Source organism: Seriola lalandi, unplaced genomic scaffold, assembly GCF_002814215.2.
Source record: "Seriola lalandi dorsalis isolate HSWRI2012SDOR001 ecotype SW California unplaced genomic scaffold, Sedor1 jcf7180002054312, whole genome shotgun sequence".
Classification (NCBI taxonomy): domain Eukaryota; kingdom Metazoa; phylum Chordata; class Actinopteri; order Carangiformes; family Carangidae; genus Seriola; species Seriola lalandi.
The window spans coordinates 873,459-885,680 of record NW_019524865.1 but is presented as its reverse complement, the minus strand read 5'-3'; the positions used below and the strand labels follow the sequence as shown (position 1 = coordinate 885,680).

Sequence of the window (12,222 nt, the reverse complement as noted above, 5' to 3'; positions counted from 1 at the left end):
TCTCGGCAGACATACGGCGGCCGGACTTCAAAGCGAGCGTCTTTTGGATCCATCTGCCCGCCTCGGCCCTTCGCTCGCCCTAATCTGATTAGCCACGGCTCAGCTTAAAAGTAGCGCGACACTAATTAATCTGAACCAAATGAATGATTTAATTAACATTAACATCTCCACTTTACACCGGGGCAAAACCGGGTCAGCTGCGAGCAGCTCTGCCTCAGACGGATAATACAGCTCCAATTCAGAGAGAAAAAGACGGGGACGGTGCAGGGAGGGGATTAATAAAGGATGGAGAGAAAAAGGAGGAGAAAAGGAGAAGGTCTTTATGAGATTTGTATGAGTGAGGATGGTTTTATAATGCATGTTTTTAACGAGTCTTAGACCTTCAACACTAAGCATTGCATTGAACTCGTATAATCCTAATGGGTATTCTGTGAGGCTTTAGAACAAAATAACCATAATATATCTATTGGGGTGTGATAAGGTTGTTGATTCATTCTTATTACTAATCCATAACCTAGCCAGCTGTTTCAGAAGTCTGTCTTCGGTTTCTTTTGAGAAACCCTCCATTGGCCTGGGATGCTTCCTGCATAAATTCCTTGCCACCTAGAAAGCCGAGAAGCAAGTACTGCTCACTCATAGTCATAACATACTTGTCAAGTTCACACTCACACACACACACACACACACACACACACACACACACACACACACACACACACACACACACACACACACACACACACTACCTCTAAGTTCATTGGATTTCACACTCCAAAACTCTCAGAGCTCCACACCATCCTGTCACATGCAAAGCGCTCACTGTGGCACACATCCCTGGGGCCTGTTGCAGGAGCTATCAGGATAACTTTGCTGTATAAAACCTCATATTGGAAAGATGGATGTCAAAAGCGCTGTGATGAGTTTTATTCAAAGTCATCCAGATAACCCCATATAACCTGTTTAAAAAAAAAAAAAAAGTACACTCTCGTCACAGCACGCAAGAGCGCCCCCACAATTCCTCACAGCTCACTGTTTTCAGCAACACTTCATTTTCAAAATATCAACAGGGAGCTGTGAGGAAATTTGTGGATTTTGAGGTGCCACAACAATAGCCGGGAGAGTGTTTTCAAACAGTATGAGGTTTATTCCCTCGGCTGTATTTCAGTCCCATTTCCTGTCATAATATATTCACTTTTAACTAGATATTGTTGAATATTGTTTATGTATATTGAAATGTCAGATACCGACAAGTGAAATATTGTTTACTAAATTTAGTTTATTGTTAAATGACAGCAATGAGAGACAGAAAAGGTTAAGCAAAAATGTATTTTACGCCTGTTGTAGCAGAACAGTATCTCTATCCTGATTGCTGGTTGAGCTCTAATCTATAATATGTCATGTTTATGAAAAAAGGTCAAGCTCGGGTCAGTCATTGCTTCACTCAAAGAAGGTGAAGAAGAAGGTATAGTAGGTCACTTTCACACATGTAGTCTGGTTCACTTGGTCCTGACCAAAGACAAAGAGTAAGGGTGTTTACTAAGCACTAAGTCACAAATAACACTCTGCGATTCCATAAGTAGCCAACATGCTCACAATGACAATGCTAACATGCTGATGACTAGCCGGTGTAATGTTTACCACGTTCATTATCTTTGCTAAGTGTGTTAGCATGCTAATAGTAGAACTAAAGACAAAGTACAGCTCAAAGAAACCAGCACAAACCAAAGTACTCGACAAATTTTGGTGGCGCTAGATGAAAAGTCAGAGGCTCGCCAATAGCAGCCATTTGTCTGGGGAACATGAAAACTTCTACAGCAAGCTATCCAATATTTGTTCAGATATTTTAGTCTGAGCTGATGTGGTGGGATGAATGACATACTGCTAGCATGGCTAAGAATTACACGTTGTTAGCATGTAGGTTTTGTGATCTCAGGAAAGGAGCAATTATGAAGTTATATGGACTGACAGTTAACTCCTCTATTGCACAGTTTGAGCGACTGACATCCTGCATCATCAGCACTGCATAGTCTAGTTGAAGCAACCGCTCAATTGGTCCAGTTACTTCAAACATACTGCTCCCGAGTTTACCTGGAAGAGACTCAATGCAATTTCTGCACGCTTCTTTGAACTTCGAGTTTGACAGTGTTCACACTGGCATGATTGAAGCAAACCGAACGGGCAAAATGTGCCGAACTGTCACTTATTTTATCTAATTTTACCAATAAACAGAACAGTGCAAAACTAACAGTATTTTGTAACTATATACAACTTTATATCTTAAAATATTCTATAAATGCTGATACTCCTGAATAAAGTATTTGCTATATTTAGACCTGTGTTGCTCAGCTGAATACTTATCTGATTAGGAACAGTCATCAAATCTATAGTTCAACAATATAGAATAGGATCCATCTACTCGATTGAATAGAAATGGGATTATTTATTTTGTTGTGACAGCCACAATACTTCTCAGCACATGTTAAACACTGGATGTTTAATCCCCCGGAGAGAATCTCGCAGCACAGACTCGCAGAAAAGCTTAAAGGAGCACATTTTAAACAAAATTACACTGGCAGAAGAATTAGGTCATGACCGATAAGCAACTAATTTCCAAGCAATCTGCAAAATGAACTGCATGTCTGACATTTATCAAAATGAGGTCAGATACAACACAAAGGATGTAAGATTAAAATGTGCATGTGTGTCTTTTTAAGACTGAAATGAATGGTGAATGAAATAGAAAAAAAACACAGAGGAGAATAGAGTAGGGAGGGTTAGTTAATCTGACTCTAGACATGCAAATTCAGAGCAAAAGACTTTATGACACACTTGAGAGCAAGACTTATATTATCTTGTGTAATGGGACGTCTAAAATCATTAGCCTCCACCACCCAATATATTACACTTGATAAAGAATTTAGAATTGGTAATTGTTTTCCACTTCATGCACAAATAGCGATTAAAAATAATAAATGCCATCCCTCCATGTCGCTCTCTGTTTTTCTTTATCATTCCCTTTACTCTCATCTACCCCCCGCCATTACATGGTGCATTTATCAACCTGTCATCCACCCATCTTTCTTCCTCTTCATCTTTTCTTCTGCCTATCGCTTTCTCCATTTGTTTATCTTCCTCTCTAACATCCATCCCTATTAATTTCTGTGTTGGATGTTTTGTTTGTTATCATTGCCATCCATCAATCACTCCCTCTGCCCCTCTTTTATCCCTGAGACGAGAACAGTGTTTTTTCCAAACTAATGGTACACTTTCACCTTTCTCCCTGATGGCTGTCAAAAATGAAATTACAGATTTCTTATGAAGGGGAAACACTGCACACGGCATTGTTGCTTCACAGAAAATCATTACCGACAGATAAACAAGCAGGGGCGGCTCAAATTTGGCCAAGCAACAAAGAAAATGTTCTACCTTGAATGTTGAACGGGTTGTCAATGACAAAGTTTCCATTCCACACCACGGAGAGGTCGACTGGCAGGTCACTGATGTCACCGCCCTCGTAGTCGTACTGAGAGAGACACAGAAACAGAGAGAGGGCAAGAGAAACGTGTAAGAAAATGGTTGATTTATAATGGATTCAATGCAAATTGGGAATTGTATGAGATATTATTTCATTTGCATAGTGATTCGCCCCGGCTTGTTCATTGCAGACAGTGATACAGTCCGAGCATGAACACATGCATAAATCCATATTCACCAAAACAGACATATTTCATAAATACACACAGAGAAATAACAGATGGGTTACAGTTGAACGGGCATGGCTGAATAGAGACGGAGCTGAGAAGGGGGGGGGCAGGATGGAGGGAGAAAGGACGGGACAGGTGACAAGAGGAAAATGGGGGGGAAAGGATGAGGAGAAGAGAAGAAGAAGATGGAGGGGAGGAGGAAGAGGAACAGGGGGTGGTCAGGAGCGGTGAAAGCAGACAGGAATCGGACACCGGTGGACGTGCGAGAGGACCTTATTCATTTACACATGAGCTAAGTGGTGGGATGAGGGTAAGGGAGAGATAAGATACGGGGCAGTGTAAAGTGAAATTGGCATTTCCAATTTGCTCTCTGACACACTGGATTTGGAAGACACGGATCGACCGGCTCATATGGGCAACGGGGCCTGAGACAGACAGACACACACACACACACACACACACACACACACACACACACAAACACACACACACACACACACACACACACTTAGAGTCAAAACTTTTCTCTTCACTCTCTTCTTCCAATGCAGTTCCATGACTAAAATGCCAAACATATGAGGGAAGGAAAATGATACTCATATAGGCTATGATGTGTTTGACACAGACTCGAATGAAATCAGTAAGGCTGGTGCTATTAGATTAAATGGATCATGACATGCATGGGTCGTCTGTGTACCGGCAAAGTATATAAGCTACTGAAATACGTGTAAAAACATGGCATTATTTCAGATCAGTGATGGTTTCAGGTCAGCTTAGGGCCTCGAAAACACGGCGATGAATTAAAAAGACAAAGGAGGAAAAAGAAGACCATAAACAAGAGGACAAAGAAAGAAAGGGAGACTTTGTAAACAGCCACATAAGAAGAAGGGATGTGGGAAGTCTGGATCTCTACTGAGACAGTGAGAAGCTAAGGGAAGCGCGGCCCAGCGAAACCACAGGATTCTGGGAGGTCAGCAGCTCCAGAGGAGAGGGATTCAACCAAAACACTCTTTCGCCACAAAGGAAATGCTGATTGGTCTTATTCCCTTCCCACTAGTTCAGTGTGACTCTAATCCATCACACATGAGGTAGGCTGTTGACTTTATTAGCATCACTATTACATCCCACCGGCTAAAGACCTGTGTATGGCAGCTAGTATCCCCGGTGAAACCACAGGACCCACACACACACATGTGCCCACATACCACTCCTCCTCTCTCCGCGGCGAGGCCCCCATTAAACTTTAAGGGTTTTGACTTGTTTGCCATCACCAAAACACTGGGTGAGCTTGTTCTCTTGTCACTCCCTGCCCACCCCGCTGCCCGCCACATCATGCTTTATTCATACCGTCACATGGTTTAAAACGCCGACACAAACCACAGTGTGACACCGCGACACCGTGCCACCAGTCACACCAAGCATCACCCGCTGTCTAACCCCGCTTCCCGGGGCACGCTTGGGAGTAAAAGATTATTTGTCAGCTGATGCAATACTGAAGGAAATTCAGGAAAAGGAGAAGAGGCAGCAGAGGGACGAGCCTACAGCCGCGCTAGCAGCTCTGTGAGGCTATACTATACCACAGCTGTGCTTTGAGCTATGTGCTAATGTCAGCAAGCACAACTACAATGCTAACATGCTTATGTTTATTCACGAATGTGCACCATCTTAGTTTAGCGTGTTGGCATGCTAATATTTGCTAAAGTAGCACAAAGGGCAGCTGAAGCTGGTTGGAATGTCATCACTTTTGTAGATTCCTTGTCACAAACCAAAGTATTGGACATTGTGAAATTATCAACCTGATGATGGCGCTAGATTAATAAATCAGGTGTTCACCAGTGGTATTACAAGTCATCCTGAGGGCTGCCAGATTACATGGCAATCCAACCAATGGATCTTGAAGATATTTCACTTGAAAGCCCCAATGTCAACCTCATGATGGTGCTGAAGGAAACGTCAGGGATAATCAAAGTCAGTAAGATTCATTCTCTGGGGAACCATTATGTCAGTAAAATTTAACAATATTCATTTTTAATTTATCACACTGGTCCTGTCAGTCACCAGTTATTACTCGACTCTGACCTCTGACAAATTAGTTTCTTCAGAGATTTAGCAGCGCAAGATGGCAGCTGGTTTTAGATTCAGGCATTTTGCATTACTGTAGGATTCCACTTTCAAGAACAAGGCATTTACTAGTCCACATTACATTTTTATCAACAATGCGCTGATCTTTAAGCCGCTGTGTAGTAGTTCATCCTCTCAATGGAAGTAAGTAAGTTTTTTGGGTAGACAGGAGTCTAAATGAGACAGAAATGTATAGAGTTTTATTCCAAAATGAACAGTCATCTTTTGAAAATGACAGACAATTTGATAATAACGATGGCATGAAATTATATCTAATGATACTCCTACAGCCATTATGTCTACTTCAACCTTACTTTACAAAATGGCAACATTTTTAAGGATGACTGTTTTGGAGATTGAGTGCAGTGTTGTAGTCCAGGACTCGGACTCAGGAGTCTGACACAAGTCCTTATTTTCATGACAGACTCGGACTGGAGCGATGACCGCATTCAGAGGACTCTTTTTCGTTAGTAATGAATCTGTTGGCTATTGTGTCACACAGTAATTAAAATCTCAGCGGTGTCATTTGTGTTTAATGCAAACCTTTTTATCTGTCCGTCAGCTCTTTGACTGCGCCAGAGTGAAGCTGACTCGGGACTCAGGTAACGGGGACTAGACTCTGACTCGATGGATTGATGACTATCATAGACTAAAATGTTTTGGGGATCTCTTTAACCTTTGGGACAAGAGGTTAAGCTAAAGGAGCAGGGTTAGGATTCGCACAGCATCATATTCACTGGAAGGTGTTTATCACAGTAGCCTACTAGCTGCTGAAATATAGTAAATACTGAAAACCTTCTATTTTGTTTCAAGACTTTAACTGCAGCAGGAAAACAAAGGATATCTATCTCCCTCCGGTAGAATGTTTTCACTTGTTTGACAGTTTTCAGCTTGTTTTTAAATATTTGTCACCATACAATTTTATCCAGTGTGTATAAAGGCGTAAATGATGTGTCCATGTTAGTGACAGCGAATGTGATTCGTCTGTACTTGTACCTGCTACCTCTGGAGCCTCAGAAGAAGAGACGGAGCAGCGTGGCTCAACCAATATATTGATAAATGTACTGGAATCAAACTGTAGCTAATAACCTCCTCAGATAAAGTCAAATGCTTGACCAATAAAAAAGCCATTTGAGAAATCCATTCCAGCTTCACCTCATTCTTGCTTTGACTCACAGGCTGGGAACCAACTGAATGCTTTACCTAAATTCATCTTTCTTTAGAAAAAACATAAGCAGTCTCTCATGGCTTAATGAGGAACTGTAGCTGTCTTTTGTTTGTATGATTTATTATCCATGCTTGTGTTTTCCCACATTTCCTGCATTTAATTATGTTTTTGTCTCTCAGCCATCCCACTCTGGGTTACCTCTTTGGCTTCCATGTAGGATTTCTTCCATACTAGGCATTCCTCTGGTCTACTGGAGATTACATGTTTGCCTGCAGCTTATTGGAACAACCGATTATAGCAGTGTGCATACATAAGGTATGGCTTCCTCCTCAAGGAAACTATAACTTCTGTTTGAAATGCTCACATATTTCACTTACCGATTGAACAGCTGTTGACTATCAGAATGTCGATAACTCTTGGTATAGCTTTGATCTCAAAAGTGGCGGCACAAGTGCTGTTAAAAACTCTTTATTGGAGGAGCCCCGTAGGTAAAAGTTGCTCTCTCTCTCCCTACTGAGAGGCCCCTCTGCTGGCCTGCTGTCCTGACTTCCCTCCCCTGAGCGTCCGGAGCTGCTGGAGATGAGTAATCAGACTCATTACTGAAGCCTCTGGCCAGCTCCTCCATGTCACTGCATGTAATTAATCTACCTGAGCCAACTCATAGTGTAGGCCCCCCTAGGGAGGGGAGGGGAGGAGAGGAGAGGAGAGGAGAGGAGAGGAGAAAACGAAGAGGATGCAGTGGTGCAAAGTTGGGTGGATAAAAGTGGAGGACAGCTAAAGAGGAGATAAGGGGAAAGTGAGAGTAGTGGAATTAGGAAAGGAGGAGGGGAGATTAAGACAGCAACAGAGGGCAAAGTGGAAAACGAGGAGCGGCAATGAGAAGCGGTAAAGAATGACAAGAGGAAAAGAAGTAGAGGAAGGACAGAAAGAGGGAGAGAAGAGCAAATGGGACAAAAAAAAAACAGTAGAGGAGAGTAGGAGAGTTTAAACAAGGAGGAGATAAAGGAGAGGAGAGTATAGAGAGAAGGAGGAGGGGCATTAAGAGGGGACAAGGGAGGGAGGGGAGGTGACAAGAGTAGAAAAAAGGAGAGGGGGGGTGGAGGTGTAAAAAGTACAAGGTGAGCACAAAGCCGTCCCTGGCCTCATTACAGTAACACACCAGCCTGGCTCGGGTTCATTCGTTATCTGCTCCTGCACTCGTTTATTCTCTCGCTACATGAATCGTCTCCATGGATTGCATGTCTCCATGGACTGTATGAATAGATATGCTACTGTGTGTGTGTGTGTGTGTGTGTGTGTGTGTGTGTGTGTGTGTGTGTGTGAGAGTGTGTGTGCATACATGGTTGAATGTCTGAGTGAACTGAAAACTGCCAATGTTAACAAAACAGAGCAGCTGGCTGGTGGTGGTGGTGGTTGTGGGGGGGTGGGGGGTAGGTGTGTGCATATGCGTGCGCGTCCATGTGCAGGTCACCCTCATGTAATTAGTCATGTTGAAGGATACATTGAAGGATATCGTGTGTTAAAAATACACGGCTATAACACACACTTACACACACAAGCCCCCCCCCCCCAATATCAGTTCAATGGGGCTTTCAGTTGAGCTTCTTTTGTTTGTGCACTAAAGCAGATACTGTACAGCCACAAATGGATGAATACAATTTTTTTTTTTTTAAATGCAAATAATAATTCTTCACACTTCACCTGACACTTTCATTTCTGCACTAAGTCTGTGTCGTTTTTGGCTGTAATTTATTCATTAGTGATTCCCTGTAATAAGCACACAGAGGAAAATGTGCAACTAATTAGCACAAATGTGTTTTGTAAGAAACATAAAGCTATCCTGATCCATTTTTAATAACATGAGGACCAAACGTTTATATTGGAACTATCTGCAAGCTGCCAACAGATTTCATTTACTTACCCTGACAGCGGTGGAAGAAGCACTCAGATCTTTTATGTAAATAAAAGTATCAGTGAGACAATATACTGTAAAATCAATGTTCAATCCTGCTCCTACTGTCAGTGAAAGATATGTAAAATATCAAAAGTAACCCTTTGAAAGGTCATGAGATGAATCTAAGGGAAGAAAAAGCCACAAAAACAATTAATACACATTTGTATTCAATTATTTTTAAGGCTTTTCTCTAATCGTTGCTGTTTTATATAAATAATGGACAGTTTTACCTCCTCGGGTCTCAAACAATTATTTAAATTTAACCATAAATAACTTTTGTTGGAACAGTTTACAACAAATAGACTTCTGAAAGACACTCGTAACTATGTACAAGTGTAGCTATTATAAAGAAATCTAGACATGCTCTGTATGAAAAGTGCCCTCAGGTTACTTCTGTTATGATTTGTCGCTAAATTAAACTGACTTTACTTAACTGTGAAATACATGCAGTGGAATAAAAAGTCCAATAGTGGCCAAGAAGTTTGTACTTAAGTAACAGTTCTTCAGTAAATAACATTCATCATGTTCTGCACTTTAGTTCTCACCTTAGTTACTTCCCACCGCTGATACCAATAATAAAAACACTCCTGGCAAACCGAAGCACAAGCAAGGTGCTTGTGGTTATATTTAGGTAAGTCAAAGCTTTTGGTTCAGGTCAGGGAAAGATTACCAGGTTGGAAAAAGGACAAATATGGACAAATATAATTCTCTATGTTGACCAAATGTTTTCTGTTTTATACTGTCATCATCATTGACCTCCTCCTTGTGACTCCTATGCTGTATGAGAAATGTCTGTTCCAAAATACACTTGGCAAGGCAAATTAGTTACTCGATAAATTTAATTTGTAGAAGGTAGTGTTGCAGAAGAACATGTGCGTCTGTATAGTGCACTCTATATACTGCACAGGTACCATGTGTGCTATATGGAGCATGTTTGTGAAAGTCAGGGACAGTCTAGACCGGTGCCAACTCAACACCAATTTCTGCTCTGTGAACACACAGACACACGGCCTGTCATCCTCCAAAAAAATGTACTGTGCCGCTCACTAGCATGCCTGATGCATGGACTTATAGTGGTAAGTTCATACACACAGTTACACACGCGCAGCATTTGATAGCCTATGTGTGTCAGTGTAATAAATCATGTAAAGCAGGTTGCCGGTTGTTGCTGATGCTACAGTCTCCGTCTGCTCCACATGATTAGGAAGAGGATCATGTGGAGAATCTCCATATGTCTGCTTCACATTGGGCTTCCAAACCCCTGGGGAGGGTGTGTGTGTGTGTGTGTTTGTCCATGAAGAAAACCAGTAGGTATCATCACAGCTTGCATGCACCCTATCTGTGCGTGCCTGTGAGTATGTGTGTGTCTGTGTGTGTGTGTGTATACCAGCGTGTGTTTTCCTGTGAGCATCCCACTGCACATCCATGCATACTTTGGGTCCCTGGTGTATTTGAGTATGCAAGTTCAATGTTTCAGTGTTTGGCAAGGGGCTAAATAATGCACAAAGAGACAGTAAGATTAAATGGATGAGTGTACATCTACTGCTGGCTAATTTTCTCTGTGATTTATTACACTCTACTGTCCCAGTCACAGCCAGCTGTGATACATATACACACACTTGCCTACTGAGGATACTGAATACAATGGTTTCTGGTGTGCAGGTTCTCAATCATGGAGGGATCTTCTGCTGTATGTGTTGAGCTTCTGTGTTAACCTTTTCACTCTCATATTTCTTCCCTAAAATACACAGATTATTACATATGAGAAAGTTATTATTAGTGAAGGGGAGGCAAGAAAACATTTACACCTGGGATGAAATATTATAATATTATTAATGTGTAAAATGAAAGAGGACGTTTGTACGGATGGATCCACAGAGAATTATCCTCTTTGCTCTCACTTCTATGGAACGTTTCGCCACGTTGCGGTTCATGGTTTTTGTTATGATGCCCTCAGTTTGACTGATTTGGTTCATTCTTATTGCTCTCATCATTTTTGTTTTTTTTCAGATGCAGGAAACTGCTATAGAATTAATAAAAGCAAACAAACAAAAAGTATTAATGCGGCTTTAAAAGTGCACTCAGAATCCAAGATATCCTCAGCTTTAGTCCCTAGCTTTGTGCTTTCAAAACCTGCTTCACTTCCCATAATGCAACTTGATTGTCTTGACATCATCAGAGCTGCATCAGAGTACTACTCTTCATAACGACTGACGTGCACTTACTGTAAAAATCTGGTGGAGTTTCCCTTTTCCGAATGGTATGAGATTAACACAGCAGACATGAAAAATGCTTGATTGATTTAAGTTACAGAGGAAATGCAATGTACACTTCTCAAATCAATCTGCACTCAAACTGCATCAACACGCCACAGTAATACATTGGCAGAACGCTGACGGAATTTGAATGTGGTTTGTTGACTGTGATTGATAACACAGTCCAATGCGCGCGTACTAATAGGTGTTCATATTGTCTGAGAAAATGCCCGCAACTGCAAGAAAAAAATGCAGCCAAGAGTTTACAACATAATGTCAATGTTAGGTTTATATTAGACTGTGAGGTCATACATGGGCAACAGTAGCTGCGGGTTCCTCGTCTGCTTTTTTCTAAACCTATTTTCCTAACAGGTTCTACTTGCTCGAGTACCGCAATGTACAGTCCACCTGAGCAGGTATACGGTACTTTGTAACCGCTCCCCTATTGTCCCAACTGTCCCTCCACCCTCTGCTGTTCTAGTTCATGTCAGCAGTTTCAGTTTTGCACGGATCATGACTTTGTTTTCTTTCAGCATCACTTTCTCAGACATGCACATCTTTTATATTCCACATACATTCTCTCCCCATCTGTTTCTTCCTCATTTGTTTATTTCCCCTAGTCTGCTTGCTGGGCTTAGTCCGTCTCTCCTTCCCTCTGTCCATCTCTGTTCTTCTCATTATCTCTTCCCTCTCTCTATTTCCTTTATCGCACTCTTTGTTGCATCGTCATTGTCTGGTACTAATTCCCTCACCTCCTCTCTGGCTCTCTCTTTCTTTGTCTTTTTGCTTCCCTCTGGTCTGTTTAAGTGGTTTACCAGGCTTGTGTGTGTGAGTGTGTGTGAGTGTGTGTGTGGTTGTGTCCGTCAGTCTACCACACCACTGCAATTCATCATCATTGTATCTACAGCTCCCTTAATTGGTTCCTATCACAGTCCCACCTGACGAGGAGAGAGGTGGGGGGTGGAGAGAAGGAGGCTTACTCACTCGCAACAACACATGGATGTGCACATGTGGGCGCAC

The 12,222-nt window shown here is 41.9% G+C and overlaps 1 protein-coding gene across 1 annotated transcript in view; it reads right to left on the bottom strand.

The window, feature by feature from the left end:
* The window catches only part of LOC111655265 (plexin-A1-like), a 254,910-nt gene that overhangs the window by 72,917 nt on the left and 169,771 nt on the right, over window positions 1-12,222 (bottom strand). Inside the window, exon 11 of the mRNA XM_023406597.2 lies at window positions 3,427-3,523. Within this exon, the coding sequence (XP_023262365.1) occupies window positions 3,427-3,523 (97 nt within the window). The remainder of the gene's footprint in view (window positions 1-3,426; window positions 3,524-12,222) is intronic.